General features: G+C 41.6%; 1 protein-coding gene across 3 annotated transcripts in view; it reads left to right on the top strand.

The window, feature by feature from the left end:
* The window catches only part of phf21aa (PHD finger protein 21Aa), a 71,464-nt gene that overhangs the window by 43,422 nt on the left and 8,942 nt on the right, over positions 1-19,100 (top strand). For 2 of the 3 annotated variants that reach the window (XR_008393610.1, XM_017459337.3), the window contains exons 6-15: positions 4,168-4,338; positions 4,573-4,824; positions 8,868-9,311; positions 9,978-10,166; positions 12,101-12,152; positions 12,319-12,398; positions 13,654-13,711; positions 15,333-15,499; positions 18,022-18,097; positions 18,901-19,004. Coding sequence is in view for 1 of the 3 variants with exons in the window: in XM_017459337.3 (XP_017314826.1) it covers positions 4,168-4,338; positions 4,573-4,824; positions 8,868-9,311; positions 9,978-10,166; positions 12,101-12,152; positions 12,319-12,398; positions 13,654-13,711; positions 15,333-15,499; positions 18,022-18,097; positions 18,901-19,004 (1,593 nt within the window). In the remaining 2 variants the exon portion in view is untranslated. Of the gene's footprint in view, positions 1-4,167; positions 4,339-4,572; positions 4,825-8,867; positions 9,312-9,977; positions 10,167-12,100; positions 12,153-12,318; positions 12,399-13,653; positions 13,712-15,332; positions 15,500-17,481; positions 17,635-18,021; positions 18,098-18,900; positions 19,005-19,100 lie in introns of those variants that run through there. The other variant, XR_006981230.2, reaches the window with a different exon arrangement.

Below are 19,100 nucleotides of genomic sequence, written 5' to 3'. Positions count from 1 at the left end.
TCCTGAATATACTCATCCATAGTTCTCTGCTCAGTCTGTGACAATGGATACACCCTTCCTCGGGATGGCGTGGTTCCTGGGAGCAGATCTATGGCACAGTCGTAGGGTCAATGAGGTGGTAATCCGCTAGCTTTCTCCTTACTAAACGCTTCGCTGAGGTCATGATATTCAGGTAGAATGTGGACTGTAGCAGTTTTACTTGGGCTTTCGATTGAGGTGGCCGCTAGTGAGATCACAGGTGTGTGTAGGCAATGTGCTATGCAGTGGGTGGACCAGTGCGTGATCTCCATGTTAGTCCATGAAATACCTGGGTTGTGTTGTTCCAGCCAGGGGAGGCCGAGAATCACTGGATGTCTGGCAGACACTGTGACATAAAACACCATGCTCTCCCGATGAAGCGCGCTGGTTTGGAGGATGAGTGGTTCTGTACAAATGGAGACGAACCCCTTCCCAATAGGGGCTCCAACGATGGCCTGGATCTTACGGGGTTGAATTAGTGGGCGAACGGGAATGTTGTACTGCTGTACGGTGTTCTGATCGATGAAATTCCCCACCGCTCCTGAGTCAATCAGCGCTTCTAAGGTACAAGACAACTCTGAGTATTCAACTACGACAGGTAACACAAATGCAGGTTGAGATGTGCTCTGGGTTGAAGGACCCGAACTCACCCCTGGCTGATGTGGTTTAGCCATCACGCTATCTCCTAGGTCGCGCCGCTGCTTGAGAGGGCATTGTCTGATGAGGTGCCTCTCCTCACCACAGTAGAAGCAACAAAACTCGCAACTTCGTCTCTCTCTCTCTCCCCTGCGTTGAGCCGCGCACGCCCCAGCTGCATGGGTTCAGCGGCAATGCCTTGCACCGCAACAGCCGCCTCACTGCGTACTGTGCGGCGGCTCTGTAGCAGGCAATCTAGACGGATGGCCAAATTAATGAGTGAGACAAAGGTGAATTGGTCGCCGCGACAGGCCAGCTCTGTCATTACATCTGGGTTCAATCCCTGGCGAAACATAGTCTTGAGAGCTGGCTCATTCCATCCACTCCTGGCAGCGATAGTGCGAAACTCTAGGGCCTAATCCGCAACATAGCGTGCACCTTGCTTTAGGGTTAGCATTTCCTCCCCTGTCTCCTCGTTATCCGGAGAGGGATTGAAGACCAGCCGAAATTGATCTGTCCAAGGACGTGATGGTGCTGCTTCTCTGCTCCCATTCAGCCGTGGCCCAGAGTACAGCTCTCCCAGTTAACAGCTCCATGAAGTGGGTGATTCTCCGGGTCTCCAGCATCCCTGGGTAGCTCGCAAAAAACGTAGCATTGGAGGAGAAAACCCCGACAGTGTGCCGGATCCGCGGCATATTTCTCAGGTGCCGGTATGGGCAGAAACTGCGCAGGCATCGGTGTAGCGAATGGCGCGGTTTATTCACCTGCGCAATCAGGATGGCTAGCTGCTGGTTCTGGTCGCTAATCATTCTACCGTGGCCTTCAATGGCTTGACGCCACAGCGGGTCACCCGTCTCACTGTGGTGAGAGTGTGTGTGTGATTGGATGCAGGTGTGTGCGATTAGAACTCTGGGGAGAGCGAGCGCATGCGTCGTGTGTGGGAAATGTAGTTCTCAGCGGCCATGTTTGTAGTCCACGGTGCCTCCTGGGAAACTGAGTCGTGGCTTGGCTGTGTTATGACAAATTTGGCATATGTGTTACCTCATATTTATACCCCTGTGAAACAGGAAGTAATGATTGAATAATTTCATGTCACCCAGTTATTCTAAAAATGTAAAATATCAATGGGAATATATTTCAAATATATTTTTCACATATTAATTCATCAGTGTTGTCTGACTTTGACCTCATGACTGGAACAAAGACTGCAGGTTGTGTACCGTCTCTTATTTTGCATGCTTCTTTAAAACTAGAAAACTTCAGTTTCTTAAGCGCTTCTGGAACATGAAACATGTATATCTTTGCATTACATAATCTTGGCGCTCCTATTTCGGGATCCTCTTGCAACAACAGCCGAGGAAGACTGCAAACAAATCACTCAGAAATCCAGCCGATCTGCTCATCTTAATGTTCTCAATTTTTGTCAGAGGTGTACATGTATTCCGTCACTGCAGAAGCTGTTCATCATGGGAGTGTGAGCTCCTCCTGTGATCTGCGAGGGGGTCAAATCTTTGAAGATCTGTTCTTTGACGTCATCTGATGTCAGCGTCAGCCATACGGAAACACGTTGTATGTACTGTAGAGGAGAGTTTTTAAGGAGTTTTTTCTAAACCCCACATCAAATCTGAACTTACCAGAAAGCAAGTAAATGCAGCTTTATTTTTATAAAAGACTCATTTTATAGTTTAATGGTTCAGTTTGTTGTGACTTTTAATCAATCTACTTCGTTATAAACTGAAAAACAATGGAATAGAAAACAGAATTCTGGTATCAGCAAAATGTCACTTGGGTCCATTTTTTTTTCTTCTAAAGTCACTGCCATGGAATGAGAGAGAGAGAGAGAGAGAGTCTCTTTAACTGTGTTCATGGTTTATAAGACATGCTTATGTCTTATGATTAGAGTGTGTGCTTTTTAATGATGTCCCTGTAGTCAGTTTACCCAGTAACATGTGAAAGCTTTCATTGTTGCATTGTTCTGATTTTGCATGCTATTTTATATCTATAAGGAGCATTACACATGCGCGCGCACACACACAGACTTTACTAGGGATGGATATTGTGACCAATTTGGCGATTCAATTCTTATTTATATGGTTTTGATTCAAGATCGATTAGTTATCAATATTTCATTTCACATCTGAGTTTTGCAGACATGGAACCCATGTTTTAATATAAATGCGGGTAACTGAAACCCTCCTACTTAGCTATATTACTGAAATACACGTTTACATTAACAATAGGGCCTACACAGTTATATACTTTCTACTTTTACTTTGAGTAACAAACATTGTAACAAGAAATCATAAAAATGTGCATACAATGCATGTAAGCACAAACTGCACATTACTGTAAAAAATAAATTAAAAACGTTGTAAAAGTCCCAACAGTTCATTAAAAACTTAAAATATGTTTAAGAAATAAAACCGTTTTCAATAATTCAAAACATGAAAGATGGCGACATCTTCAGGACGAGAGGCAAACTACAGATAATACTCACATCCTCTCCAGTAAAGCACGCACATTAAGTATATCATTTCGTTAAATTGAAGATCGATTAAAATCTGAGAATCTATATTTTTTTACCCAGCCCTACACTTTACCCAATTTACCCAATCATATCACCTATTCTCTTTCATTCCTTTTCTGAGTCCTTGTCATTAGTTGAGTCAAAGAATGAGCAGTGAATCTGACTCCCACTCTGATTGACAGACAGAGTCGACTATATAAGAAGCATCCACCTAACGTATCACTGACCTTGTGGCAGTACAGAGAGGGTACTTCTGGAATGGAAATTGTTACAGCCCTGTAATAGAAGGACATTGAGAATGTGTGTTGAGAATGAAATGTAGAGTGAGTCAAATTCATAACATACTGCACCAGGATCATATGTTGTGGCTTTTATATATTATTAGAGGCTTTACCACCAGGGTTGGGGGTTCGATTCCCACCGCAGCCCTGTGTGTGCGGAGTTCGCATGTTCTCCCTGCCCTGCGGGGGTTTCCTCTGAGAACTCCGGTTTCCTCCCCCAGTCCAAAGACATGCATGGTAGGCTGATTGGCGTGTATTGGCCGTAGTGTCCGTAGTGTATGAATGTGTGTGTGATTGTGCCCTGTGATGGATTGGTACCCTGTGCAGGGTGTACCCCACCTTGTGCGCCATGCACCCTGGGATAGGCTCCAGGTTCCCTGTGACCCTGAAGGATAAGCATTACAGAAAATGGATGGATGGATGGATGGATGGATGGATTAGAGGCTTTACATTAGTCCTGTTTATATTGCAAGAGATTTTTCCTTTTTATAGGTTCATAAAATACAGTCACAGCAGGGACAGAAACACTTTGACCATCTGTTATAGACTGCTGCAATAAGAGAGTCGAAATCCACACAGCAGCGCAGGCTTGGCCGAGTGGGTGTATGCGTGGAGCCTCTTCAAGTCTGTGGGGCTGTCATTACACTTCTCACCTCTTTAGAACAGAGCTTGTGTATTCACAGCTTTGCTGTATTCTTTCCCCAGAAAAAGGTGGTGGAGCAGTTGAGGAGAGATTTGCTGGTGAAGCAGGATTCAGCGGAGATCAGGCTCCAGACACACACGCAGCTCCCTCTACAGGCCGATGGCAAAACTACTACACTGATCTCCAACCAGAACCAGAGCTCTCTTCCTCCAACTCACCTCAACACTCCACAAGTAGTTGTCCCCTTCTTCCTCCTTTAAAAATGCCAGACTTATGTATTACTGAAATGTAGAAGTAGTTACACTTTTCTAAGGTACGATATCACAACTTCCTGCCTAAACTAAACTTAAGAATTAAGTTTGGTAAATTGTAGTTAGTTCATGGTCGTGATCTTGAGGTGTGTATACTGTGGTTCTATATTGTGTGCTTGTATGTGTGAATGATGTGAATGATTTTTTTCTCTCTAGAACTCCGTGAGTGTGACTCCAGTCATTGCCACTAAGACTCTACCTCTGATGCTGAGAGCTGCCACACCCACCACTCCCATTGCCATGATGCCTACACCCACCATCGCCATGGTTACCACCCTCACCAATACGCCCCGCCCCAGCCTTCCAAACTCAGACCCCCAGAATTCATCGATAGGTCTCCAGACAGCCAGCAAGCCAGCCAATCAGGGAACTGAGCCTGTGCGGATTGTTCCCAAAAACACCATTGTTGTAAGTGAACGTGTCAGTGTGTACATGTCAGCAGTGGCGTCCGGCAGTGGTGAGAGGTTTACTAATAAACATGAGAAAGCAGAGAAAACAGTATGGATTTTTTTTACTCTGGTTTCTACAGTGATAGTGAAAACTACGAAGAAAGACGGATTTCTTTTAATACGTTATTGTTACAAAACCTTGTTATTCCTGTTGATTTATTCTTTTTTTTTTTTTTTGACTAATGACAAAAATGAATACTTTGAGGAATGGAGCCGTATCTTTAGTTAGGGTGCAGTCCCAGTTTTTAAATTCACATTGCGTGTGACTCATTGGCACTCTGCCAGTCAGAGTTCCTAAATTTGTCCTGTCCACCAGACAGACAACTGAGCTCCTCTACTGCAAGTTTGTTCCCATGGAAACCCCTCAGTCCCCATCCCAGCCAGCATGACTAGCGTGTAGAGCAGGGGTTCTCAGACTTTTAGCAAGCAGGGATCCCTTTAACCGTAAAATAAATTCTATGGACCCCCTCCAAACAAAATCCAATTATTCAGATATTCAGCTCATTGTTCCAATGTGTGCAATAATATTTTGGCTGTTAAATATAACCATAGAGGTTTTGAATTCCTACAGATTCTGCCAGCAAAACAAGTTATGCCTAGACAAACAGGCTAATAACTACAGTGCCTTCCACTAATATTGGCACCCTTGATAAATATGAGCAAAGAAGGCTGTGAAAAATTGTCCTTATTGTTTAACCTGAGGATCTTTTGTTTAAAATATTCACTAAAATTCTCTGCTGCCATGGATATCAAATAATTGCAAACACAACACAGGTTTATCAAAAAATATATTTGTTATATATAGATTAACATCAATTTACACCCTTCTAGTCAATACTTTGTGCTACCTCCCTTTGTCAAGATAACAGCTCTGAGTCTTCTCCTATAATGCCTGATGAGGTTGGAGAACACATGGCAAGGGATCTGAGATCATTCCTCTATACAAAATCTCTCCAGATCCTTCACATTTTGAGGTCCACGCAAGATGTCCAGGTCCTCTGGCAGAAAAACAGCCCCAAAACATTAAAGAACCTCCACCATATTTAACCGTGGATGTGAGGTACTTTTCCATATGGCTACCTCTCTGTGTGTATCAAAACCACCTCTGGTGTTTATTGCCAATAAGCTCTGTTTTGGTTTAATCTGACCATAGAACCCGATCCCATTTGAAGTTCCAGTAGTGTCTGGCAAACTGAAGACGCTCGAGTTTATTTTTGGATGAGAGTAGATACTCTTTGCCGCACATCACAGCTTTATTCCTTGGTCTTACCCATTATTATGAATGACTAAGGGAATTTGGCCTTTGTGTTTCCTCATATTTATACCCGTGTGAAACAGGAAGTCATGGTTGAACAATTTCCTGTTCCTAATCACCCAGGTGTACTAAAAATGTAAAATATCAGTAGGAATATACTTCAAATATATTTTTCTCATATGAATACTCATATGGGTGCCAATAATTGTTGCACACCTATATTTAACAAAGATATATATTTTTTGATAAACCTGTGTTGTGTTTGCAATTGTTTGATATCCATGAGAGCAGAGTATTTTTGTGAATTGTTTTGAACAAAAGATCAAAAAGTGAAACAATAGACAATTTTTCTCAGCCTTCTTTGCTCATATTTTCCAAGGGTGCCAATATTAGTGGAGTTCACTGTACAAGAACTTGATATTTATTGATTAACGTTGATATTTGTGGGTTGTGATTTCCAGCGCTGTAACAGTGTAAAAGTTAAAGCGCCCCTTTTAAGGTTTTTCAGATATTAAGGTTAAGGTTTCGTCCTGAAAGAGTTAGGTTCATGTCTCGAAGATGTTGTTTTTTGAGCTGCAAAAGAAAAACCACTTTGCACGGACTCACAAAGGACGAGCATGTAAAGCGTCAGTGGTTACAATTAATTTCAAAACAATACTACAGCAGTTCAACTCCGACCTTCTTAAATCTAGCTGAAATCAATGCGGGATTTGCGAAACGATTATTCATTAAAGAGATGCGTAGTGTATAAGTGTGCAGATAGTGCACAGCTGTAAGCCTCTGCTCACGTTATTGTCCAACTACATGCAAACTCACCACTGAGGAACGTCCTGTTCTCGTCGTGCTTGGGATGGTGGTCCGGGATTATCTTTACTCGGCCTCAAATTGGTAAAGTAAACCGACATTATTACTAAGCTGGAATTCAGATTTGGTAGTGGGCGTTTCCTTTCTGACACGAGCTGTAAGTGATCACAAGACCAATCACAACAGACTGGGACATCTGACCAATCAGAGCAGTGTAGGCTCTCTGAAAGGACGAGTTTAGAGTGAACAGATCCTTGAACGAGAAAAAGAGATGATGCTGCAAAATGTTTTTGGCCTTGGATGCATGTAAACTTATTGTATGAGACCTCTCAAACAAAATTAGAACAAAATTAGGCACTTTAATATAGCATAATAGGGGTGCTTTAAAAAAAAAAAAAAGAAAAAAGAAAAAAAAACCCCACAGACCCCTGGCTATGCTTCATGGACACTCCTTCCACTCCTGGTAGTCAAGAACAATAATCTGAGGCTGTCATGAGCACCAACTCACCCAGACTGGACAGTTGAAGACTGATTTATTTTTTTTTCTTCCAATTTTCAGCTGTCCAGTTTGGGTGAGTCTGTGCTCATGATAGCCTCAGATTCCTGTTTTTGGCTGACAGGAGCAGAACCTAATGTGTTCTTCTGCTGTTGTGGCTCATCCAATTCGAGCTTCGATGTTTTGTACATGCTGAGATACTTTTCTGCTCACCTCAGTTGTAAACGTATTATATCCTTCCTGGCAGCTTGAAGCAGTCTGGCCGTTTTCCTCTGACCTCTCTTAATGACACGGCGTTTCCACCCACAGAACTGCCCCTCGCTCACTGTTATTCTTTTTTTTTTCACGCAGCATTCTGTGTAAACTCTGTTGTGAGTGTTGTGTGTGAAAATCCCAGAAGATCAGCCTTTCTGAAATAAACAAAGCCCTTCTGGTACTAACATCCATGCCTCGATCAAAGTCACATATATCCCACTTTTTCCCCATTCTGATGTTTGATGTGAACGGAGGTTAACTGAAACTCTTGACCTGATTGGCTGATTAGATAACTGCATGAATGCGCAGGTGTCCCTAATAAAGTGGATGGTGAGTGTAGCACGGAAAAGTTCAGGTAAACCAGCTTCGCTCGAGTCATCGACTGTGGTGCACAAAAACTTTTTCAATTCTTTTTAAAAATGTGTGTTAATTATTTATTATTATCCTCCTGTTACTTGTTTGAGATTGCTGAGTTGATGACTGTATTGTATGTGTCTACTGTTCAAAACGAAAACCAGACATTTGTTATTTTTACTGGGCTTGCAGTGTTTACATCATTCTTATTTTTTTTTGCATACTTGGCCATTTTTTGACCGGTGATATCTTAATTAGTTTGTCTGTGGCCTGCTGCTGATGCGTTCACAGTGACTTGCTTACTGTAAGTATTCACCCCCCTGAAACAACCTGCAAATGAAATGGACTTAACTGGCATTATATATCATGAATTGCTTCTCTGATGAATGCCATTCTTACCTGATCACTGTCATTTGATGGCTGGCCTCTCTAGGCAGAGTCACAGTCTAATAATGAATCTAATGGTGCTTCATGGGTGTTCAAAACAGGATTCTGTTGACAACCGAATCCTGACTCGTACTTGTCCAGAACTTTGTCCCAGATTTGCTTTGTTTAGGTATGTTCTAGAACAATCTCTGCAGGCTCCCAATGCTAGATGCTACAGATGTGGGAAAGTTCAAGGGGGTGGAATCTTTACGCAAGCCAGCGTATACTGACATAGCCAGTGTAGATGAAGTTAAACGCTACATAATCGCTCTCTTGTTTTGTATCTTTGAAAGTGTTAAAATGAAATGTCACGGATCGCATTGTGCAGTTAACTGCAGCAGATGCTACTCCTTAACCTTGTGAATCTCTCTATCTTTCTCTTTCCTTTTTTTCCACTAAACATTTGGAACAGGTAATGCCCAAAACATCTGTGGCTCCCGCAGCACTGCAGCCAATCCTGGCCTCATCTCAGCAGCCTGTGCTCCTTACTGCCAAGCTCAGCTCAGCTCTGCTGCCCTCAACAGGCCCAGTGCACCAACTCCACATTTTTAATCCCCAACCTGGCACTGCCAATGCCCCGCCTGGAGCCACTAACGCCACCCAGCCGTGCCCTGGCACTGCCCAGCCTGGCTTTAACATAATCCAGCCTTGCCCCAGCATCACCATGACACTCAGCACCAACATCAGTCAGTTCAGTACTAGCAGCACAAAGCACAACACACAGCTTCCCAGCATTCTCATCTCGCCCCAACCCAGCAAACCCCATGCTGTATGCTCTGTTCAAGCTAACACCGACTCTGCAAACGCAGGCACACCTCACACAACCCGGAGCAGCGAGCCCTGCCCTAATACCCCTGTGAGTACAACATCGCCCTCTCAACTAAGCATTACATGTAAGCACATAGAACTATAGCTAGTTAGTAGGTTATGTGAATATTAGTGTGCATCAGGACTAGTTTAAACTTTTAACCAGGAGGAGAGAAGCTCACTCGATAACATTCAGCACAGCTTTATTCAGTCTTCATTAAAAGTCTTAAGTGACAGTGGTCAGATACAAGGTACCTCAGGTCTGCATCTTAAAACCATTTTATACCAGAAGTCACGTTACAACTGGTCTGTGACACTTTTAATTTTACACGCTGGAGCATTCATTTCAGTTTTCAGTTCATTTCTGTTGACATGGTGAATAAAATGTGCAAATATCTGCACTCTCAGATTATTACAGACATTGACGATAGAAATGAAATACTTGGCAACAAACTTTGTTGAATTTGTTCGACTGTATACACACCTTCATTTCCTTTTTCTTTTTTTTTGAAATAAAAAAAGGTGGGAAATAAAATAAAATGAATGTTTGGTTTTACTTGTCTTAGATTTAAAAATCTTTTACTAGCATATTTTTGCAAAGATGTTGTGTTAGTCTTTGACATCAAGATGTTCAGCAGCCATTGACACGAAAGATGTTTTGAGCAAGAGGGCATGAGATTAGAGCTGATATTCATGTTGTCTCTGTCTCATTCAGACACCTGACACAGTAGACAGAGTGGAGCCAAAGACATCAACCAGCAGCCCTGCACCTTGCCCAGTTCCACTGAAATCACCTGTCCCTTCTCCAACCTCACACACACCCAGCACACACACTCAGTCACACACAAACACACCTGTAACTTCACACACCCCTACACCCAAGCCAAGTCAGGATAACCCGCTGGTAAGGCATGGCTTTTTCCTCCATTCACTACAGAATGAGATTTTTTGTTTGTTTGTTTCTTAATTTTTTTAATCAGATTTTAAGATAATATAAATAGTGAGTGTAAGTAAATCATCAAATGTTTTATTTTCCTCTTAAACATCACAGATGAAAATAACGCATATAGCATTTATTTTATGTTATACATATGGCATAAGTTATGTCTGATGTATAGGTGTATAGTCCCAAGCATAATTTCTTTGATATTCAGTTGTTTAAACATCTTTAGAATGAATCTCGTGCTTATGTATAGGACCAGAACTGAGCTGGAGCCATAAACCTTGTATCATGATTAACTGTAGTCTTCAGAACCTCCGTCATCGCACAATATAACGACAAATGAATGATAAATGTCTACAAGTGTAAAAGTATGAGGTAATCTGTCATTTAGTGTTCTTTTGTGGTGTTCAACGAAATGGTGTCCTAAATAAGGACGTGATATTGTCTTGAAGTTCATTTTGCTCATGTTCAGACCTGATGAATTGTTCTGAAATATCATTAATGTTCTGATGCGGTCGGATGTGCAGTGTCACCCGGTACAGAGTGTGCTTCTAGTGTAATAACAGATTAAGAATGATGAACAATGTCAGAATTCTAGGTCTAGATATCTCATAGAGATAGTATGTGTGTGTGTGTGAAAGAGTGTAAAAACTTATTAAAAACACATCCTCAGCCAAACAAGTCTACCATTACAGTTTTCTCAGTTTGATTATGATGATTGTGTTCAGTGCTTTAATGCGCAGTTGTATGTGTGTAAAAAAAATAAAAAGGTTCTCACAGTTTAGCCTGTAAGAGTCAGGATGTCCAGCACTGGCTGAGAATTTACAGCTACTCCAACACCCCAAACACACTTAGTTGGTTCCAACACGTAAACAGAGACCCTGATCAGGATATTGTCAGGTATTTCCTAGAGATGCACAGATGTATCGGCCGATAAAGGCAATTGTTCACGCTCGATAGTTTAAAAACATCCGATGATCAGGGCCAATTATATCCTGTCAATCAAAAGATTGCGGAAAAACACATGGATTTCGTGCTGTGTGTAAAGATGATGTCTCTTGTGTGGAATGATGACAAAACTGCAGTTTGTAATCTCTGTAATCTCTGCACCGCAAAAATTTTACACCGGACGCTGCAGCAGTGAAGCGGGAGTTTCAGGGTCGAGTCAAAAAAATTTTTGCCGCACTGCTCGCGCTGAATTAAAGGGCCAGTACACCAATGAAATATTTAAATGAAGATGAGTTGACAGAAAGGTGTATATTGCACAGGAAAATATATCTGTAGAGTAGTATATTTCATATCCAGTTAATGTTAATGTATAGGAAAAGTTTATATTATATGTTACCAGTTTGATGTTATGGTGAAGTAGAAATGCTTGTGTTTGTGGTGAGTGAATGCGAGACTAACAGGAGGATTTTTAGACTTCAGTCAATGTTAAAATGAATTAATAACATTCAATAAGTTAAGAAATCTTACTTTAATCTTCAGAATTTAGTTCATGTGTTCATGTTAATTAGAGTGATGTGTTTTCTGTTTATGAGACCAGTTACCGTGAAACAACATCAGAACTGTGGAATTAATTATTATTATTTTAAAAGAAGGCATAAAAGGCAGAACTATCGGTATCGGCTGATATCACTCTGAATAATAGGTTATCGGTATCGGCTGAGAAATTTAGTATCGGTGCATCTCTAATTATTTACTAAAGATGACTGACTCTATAGCACCACACAAGCATACGATACACTCACATATCAATGAGAATAGGTTTTGACTTTTTTCTGTTGTTGTTGTTGAACAAGAATGTTGCTATATAAAAGATGAATCTGTTCCTCGTTTGCTAGCGTGTCATTTATCATCAGTAACTGATGTTTTCTGCTGTGTTTTCCTTACAGAAACTGGCCTTCATGCTGTCTCTGGGGCTCGTAACACACGACTATCTGGAGGGTGAGTGTGTGTGTGTCTCCATTTTGACGTGTCTGTAGTATGAAGACACAATCTACCCGTGCATTTGATACAGCATGATACTCGGTACAGTTCAAACAATCAGCCAGCAATCAGCTGTCTCTGACTGTCTCGCGGTGTTGACCTCAGCTGTGTTTCTCATGTGCAGAGATTCAGAGCAAACGCCAAGAGAGAAAGAGACGAACAACAGCAAATCCCGTGTATAGTGGAGCAGTGTTTGAGCCAGAGGTAACACACTCGCGCACACATATACACACATACACTCACATATACACTCACACATACACACACTCACACATACACACACACACACACATACACTCACATATACACCCACACACATACACTCACATATACACTCACACATACACACACTCGCACATGCTCACACACATACACACTCACACACACACACACATACACACATACATTCACACATATACACACTCACACACATACATACACCCACACACATACACTCACATATACACTCACACATACACACACTCGCACATGCTCACACACATACACACACACATACACACATACATTCACACATATACACACTCACACACATACACACACACACATACACTCACACATACACTCACACACACTCACATTCACACATACACACACATACACTCACATACACATATACACGCTCACACAAACACACACTCACATACACACATACACACACACATATACACTCACACATACACACACACACTCACACATACACTCACACACACGCTCACACTCTCACACATACACACGCTCACACAAACATACACTCGCTCACACACACACACATTCACACTCACTCACACTCACACATACACACGCACATGGGAGTTCGTCCGTCGGTTTCGACGAAGACCGAAGTTTCCATTTCCGCCTCCGTTATGGAGAACACAAACTGGAACTCGACTTGTGCGTGAATTGGATTCAAGTGAGGAAGACTTGCGCAGCATCGGCCTCACTCTCACTTCCCGGTGACCGCCATGATCCAGTGTCAAGACGACTGAAGATGACCCCCGGGCGCAGTGATTCACATACCCATTCACATACCCATTCACACACCCATTCACACACCCATTCACACACCCATTCACACACCCATTCACACACCCATTCATGCACTACAGACACTTTGGAAACGCCAGTCCGCCTACCATGCATGTATTTGGACTGGAGGAGGAAACCAGTGTACCCGGAGGAAACCCCTGCAGCGCAGGAGAACAAGCAAACTCCACACACACGGCCACGGTGGGAATCGAACCTCCAACCCTGAAGGTGTGACCGGAGGTGTGAACGTACTAACCACTAAGCCTCCGTGCGCCCCACACACACACACACACATAGACACATACACACACACACAGACACAGACATACACACACACACACACATACAGATACAAGTGTATGTATAATAAAAACATGTGGAGGATAATTGCTTAACTGTCTATGTGTTTCAGCGTAAGAAAAGCACAGTGTCTTACCTGAATTCTGCTAATCAAGAGTACAGTAAGAGAGGTGAGTATATCAGTTTATAACTCGCTGTGTGCACACACGGCACTGTATTTTACTTCTTTTATTATTTTTTTTATATGCACAGCTTCTGCCATTTTGACATAATTATACTACCAGCAATGTGCAGTCACTGACACACACTCACACACAGTCTGTAATTGATTTATGTAATAGGTTTGTTTACACGCACTGCTTAATGCCTCTGCACTTTGAGGGATACTGAGCAGAATGGCTGCAGAGTGTTACTGTCAAAACATGGAGGTATTTATTTATGCACAGCATCAGAAAGCTGGTTCTCTAGTTTTATGAGGTAGAAGTATCTTTATACTGTATCTAAACTGGTTGTACGTTCAAATTTACTAAAATATGTTGCTGGCTTCTTAAAAGCAGTTGTTTGAGGGGCAATTTGTTGTCTTTATCTGTTTCTTACACGCTTACGAGCTGTATAGCTTGCCAGATGTTTCTACATGCCTTACAACCCAAAGCACTTTTGAAATTTTCTGCAAATCATTTTCATCCAAGTCAGGATCGCTGTATTTATCTTAACTGAGTTCTTTCTTTCTTTCTTTCTTTCTTGGCTTTAAAACCAATCGAACCTTTAGCTTTGCACAATAATTCCATTATCTTGTCCACCCTGCGTTCTAATTCAGTTTATTATTTGTACGTTTTCTCGTTCCATTACAAATGGTCTCTTTCTAACGTATGTGCTTCAGTTTACATGTAGAAATCTCAGTTTCCTGTAATGTAATTTAAAAGGTTTGTCTTGATTATTACATTTCGTATTGCTAAAACTCAAGGGGATGACACAGACTTCAGTTTGTTTGAGTGTACTTATTATTAAGTGTTTACATTCAAGCGGTAATAACGATAATAATAACAATGAGATAAATTGCCAAAAATGTTTAATTTTTTTTAAAACCATAATTGCTCTAATGCATGGGTTTCTTTGTACATAACACTTGTGAATATCTCTGGGTGCACACATGGCACCTCTGCTCTGAGGTCAGCTGCCCACACATTCTCTGTTAAAGATACTGTTCAAACATCAGAGCCTGAGCTTTGAGATCTGACAAAGATGTGCGCATTTTTTCTTTCTTTGTTTAAGGTTTTGTTTTTAATGTTCACATGGGATACTTTTTGAATAGGCTATGCATAACTGCCACTCGGTACACAACCATCCTCAACCATTTTTACATTGTACAAAGAGTCCCGTTTCCCTTTGTACAGCTTAACACTATGACCTGCAGCAGGAGTGCTCTTAAAAATTTAGTCGGATGAGAAATGAATCGAGGCATTTACCTGTGAAAGGAAATGATGAACTGTAATTATTAATGATTATACGTACCTGTTTAACCCATGTGAATAAACTAATGACACTGCACTAATGATATTGACACTGTAATAAGTGGTACATAACAAATGATTGTTACGTACTGATTTGTTGAGGTTGAACCCCTGCTTTGCAGTTTTCTACTGTCTAACACTCTCTTCCCATTCCTACTCCTGTTTCTTTGCTAGCCAACGAGGACGGCTCATCAGAGGTATGACATACCAGTGTTTCTTCTTATTTGTCTTTCCATTTTATTTTTTTTTCCCCTTTCGTTGTCTATCTCATCTCACCCAGGTCGCCCACCCAAACCCAGCAGTGTGGTGGAGAGGGGCATCAGCCCTTTGACCCCCACCAGCCTACACCCAGCGTGTGTGGGTCCTCACTTCCCCATCTTTCCACAATCCCTCTCATCACATCCATCCCCATCCAGCCCTCGTCTCAGCCTGAGCTCAGTAGGGGATGTAAGTAGCTATGGGAGACTACTGCACCCACTGATACACTCCCCTGTTCTCTTCAGGATTACCCAGCACTCCCTATGTGACACATGAAGCTGTATAGATAAATGACGCTAGAATGACCACTGACAGTGGCTTTATAAGTCATTATAACTGTAGAAGAGTACAGTGCTGTGAAAAAAGTATTTGCCCCCATACTGATGTCTTCTTTTTTTGTGTATATCTCATACTAAATAGTTTTAGATCTTCAAACGAAATACAACATAAAACAAAGGCAACTTGAGTAAACACACAATACAGTTTTTATTCATTTATTTATTTTATTGAAGCAAAAAAGTTATCCAAAACCTAACACTCATGTCAAAAACTAATTGCCCCCTTAAACTTAAAATCTGTTTATACCACCTTTAGCAGCAATAACTGCAACCAAACACTTCCGAACACTGGAGTATTTGTATGTTCCCAAATAGTAATTTACAAGAGTTACACAGTCTTTCACTTACTTCTAGGACTCAGACTTACTCCTGTGCTTTGGATCATTGTCTTGCTGCATAATCCAGTTGCGCTTGAGTTTCAAATAATGGACTGAAGACCGGACATTCTCCTTTAGAATTTTCTGGTAGAGAGCAGAATTCATGTTTCCCTCAATTATTGCAAGTTGCCCAAGTCCTGAATCAGTAGAGCATCCCCACACCATCACACTTCCACCACCACGCTTGACTGTAGGTATGATGATCTTTTTGTAGAATTTGGTGTTTGGTTTACGCCAGATGTAACGGGACCCCTGTCTTCCAAACAGTTCCACTTTCCACTCATCAGTCCACAGTACATTCTCCCAAAAGGTTTGAGGGTCATCAAGATGTTTTGGCAAATTCAGACGAGTCTTAATGTTCTTCTGGGTTAGCAGTGGTTTTCACCTCGCCACTCTTCCATGGATGCCATTTTTACCCAGTGACTTTCTGATAGTGGAGTCATGAACAGTGACCTTTATTGATGAGAGGTAGGTCCTTTGATGTTGTCCTTGGCTCTTTTGTGACTTCCTGAATGAGTAGTTGTGCTCTTGGAGGAATTTTGGAAGGTCTCTAAAAGAGACCTCTAAAATAGCTTTGTAACCCTTCCCAGACTGATGTATTTTAATCACCTTCTTCCTCATCATTTCTGGAATTTCTTTCCATTTTGGCACAGTGTGTTACTGGGTAAGATCTTTTAACCAACTTCATGCTGTTGAAAAAGTTCTATTTAGATTTGGGGAATTAGTAACTATGGGGGCAAATACATTTTAACACAGGCCCAGTTGTTATTGGATAACTTTGTTGCTTTAATATTATATTATATTATTATAATATTATAATATTATAATTTAAAACTGAATTTTTTGTTTACTCAGGTTGCCTTTGTTTTTATGTTAGATTTTGTTTTCATTTCTGAGACAATTTAGTATGAAATATACACAAAAACAGAAGAAATCAGGATGGAGCCAAATACTTTTTCACATCACTGTAATGGTTTATAATCGCACTATCCGGTGTCATCCAGAGGAGGATGGTTTACTTTTGAGTCTGGTTCATATCAAGGTTGTCTCAGGAGGCTGTTCCTTGCCACTGTCGCATTCTGGCTTGCTCATTAGGGATCTAAAACTAGGTCTGCATCCGGATTCTGTAAAGCTGCTCTGTGATGATTTCCACTGTTAAAAACACTGTGTAAATAGAATTGAATTGAACTGTATTTCACCACACATCAGTTAATCTTTTTGTATAGAATGTATGTTCCCAAATAGTAATTTACAAGAGTTACACTGTAAATTGTAAAACATTATACATTACTTACAGTATCAGGACTCCTGTTAAACCTTGCTGAAAACGGTTTCATAGATTAGTTGAATGAAAACATTTCAGATTGACTTTTGGTTAAAGAAGTCCCACCTCCACCTGTGTGATTGGCCCAACATGTGGCGGTCATTGTTGTGATTGGTGGATTCTGTGTGGCAGGGAGACATCCATGATGCTTTGTATGGTGTGTAGGCGCAGTGGGCAGTTACTCATGTGTGACGCCTGCTCATGCGTCTATCACCAGGACTGCCTGGCGCTGACCCTCCACATTGTGCCTCGGGGCATGTGGATTTGCCCCCATGCAAAAAGCAGGTAAATCCCCCCCCCCCCCCCCCCCCCTCCCCAAGCCTGCAACCTTTGCCCACTGAACTTCTGCCCCATGCTCTCCCTCAAAAATATAGATTATTGTCCAAGCCTTAGCAAACAGGGATTTGGCAGTCCTTGAAGAGCTACACTTGCCAAAGGCTCAATGACAATGAGCAGTTCAGACCGCGTTAACTTGACTGTTCTGTGCTTTGGACATGTTTAACATGCTTCACTGTAATGTCCTCTGTTCTCTGGTATTTGCATTTTTCAATGTTGCATTTTCCTCATCCACTTCTTTGCATTCATGTCTTTTTTATTTGTTTGTTTGTTTCTATACCAAGGCTATAGTGGTGTGTGCTTTGATTGCCAATAGTAGTTTTTAATCATTTCCAGATTCTGAAGAAGGATGAAGTGATAGAGTGGCCTGGAACTCTTGCCATAGTCCATTCCTACATTTCTTACAAAGCAGGTAACAGGTTTCCTGGAGTCCTCGTAGCAGACCTGCCAACATTTATGCATTTCACCCTCGGAGGTATTATTCAGAAATACACAGAAAGAGCAGTCATCGTTTTACCCCACCAAATAAAAACCGAGCCAGTCGACACAGGAATCTGGAATGATTGACAGATGTGCAAGTAATTTGAAGTCTCCAATATTACCTGATACCTCTGCCCCTGGAATTCCCACTCCTTTCATCCCATCATACATCAGTAATCTGTTTGCTTTCCTTCCTGGTCAGTGGCACATTCAGACAGCACAACACGGTAGAAACTGGAGCGTACATGTATCTACGGGTTTAGTGTTAGTTTAGATGTAGACACTAGAAACGTTTAAATGCGCATTTTCTTATTAAGTAAAGCGCTTTTATCCAAAGCGCTTTACACTGTGTCTCATTCACCCATTCACACACACACTCACACACCAATGGTAGCAGAGCTGCCATGCAAGGCGCTAACTTGCCATCGGGAGCAACTTGAGATTCAGTGCCTTGCCCAAGGACACTTTGGCATGTGGAGTAATGTGGGCCAGGAATTGAACCTCCAATCCTACGATTAGTGGACAACCCACTCCACCACCTGAACCACAGCCGTTATGTAATTATTGTACATGACATATTTGACTTCGACAAAGTCGACTTCGATTTATGAAAAAAGAACAAATGCATTATTTCTCTTCGGGGTTGGCAGGTCTTTGGTAATAATTGACACTATTTCATTTTCTAACTGTTAATGATTCAAATATGTGGCATGACTTCCCTCTTTTGTCTCGCAGAGAGAGAACAGGAGAAGCAAAGGCTGGAGAAGTGGAGCTCTGAACTGCAGCAGGAGAGAGAGGAGCTTGAGCTCAAAGCTAAACAGCTCAGTGACTCCATCACGGTGAGATCATGTCTCGTTTATTCCTCCAGCCCCAAGGTTTCCAACCGCAGTGACTAATTATGTCGTTCGATGACATTTGAAATTCGCAATATCTTT

The sequence above is a fragment of the Ictalurus punctatus genome, chromosome 27 (genome assembly GCF_001660625.3).
Source record: "Ictalurus punctatus breed USDA103 chromosome 27, Coco_2.0, whole genome shotgun sequence".
Taxonomy (NCBI): Eukaryota; Metazoa; Chordata; class Actinopteri; order Siluriformes; family Ictaluridae; genus Ictalurus; species Ictalurus punctatus.
This window is presented reverse-complemented; position numbering and strand designations above follow the sequence as displayed.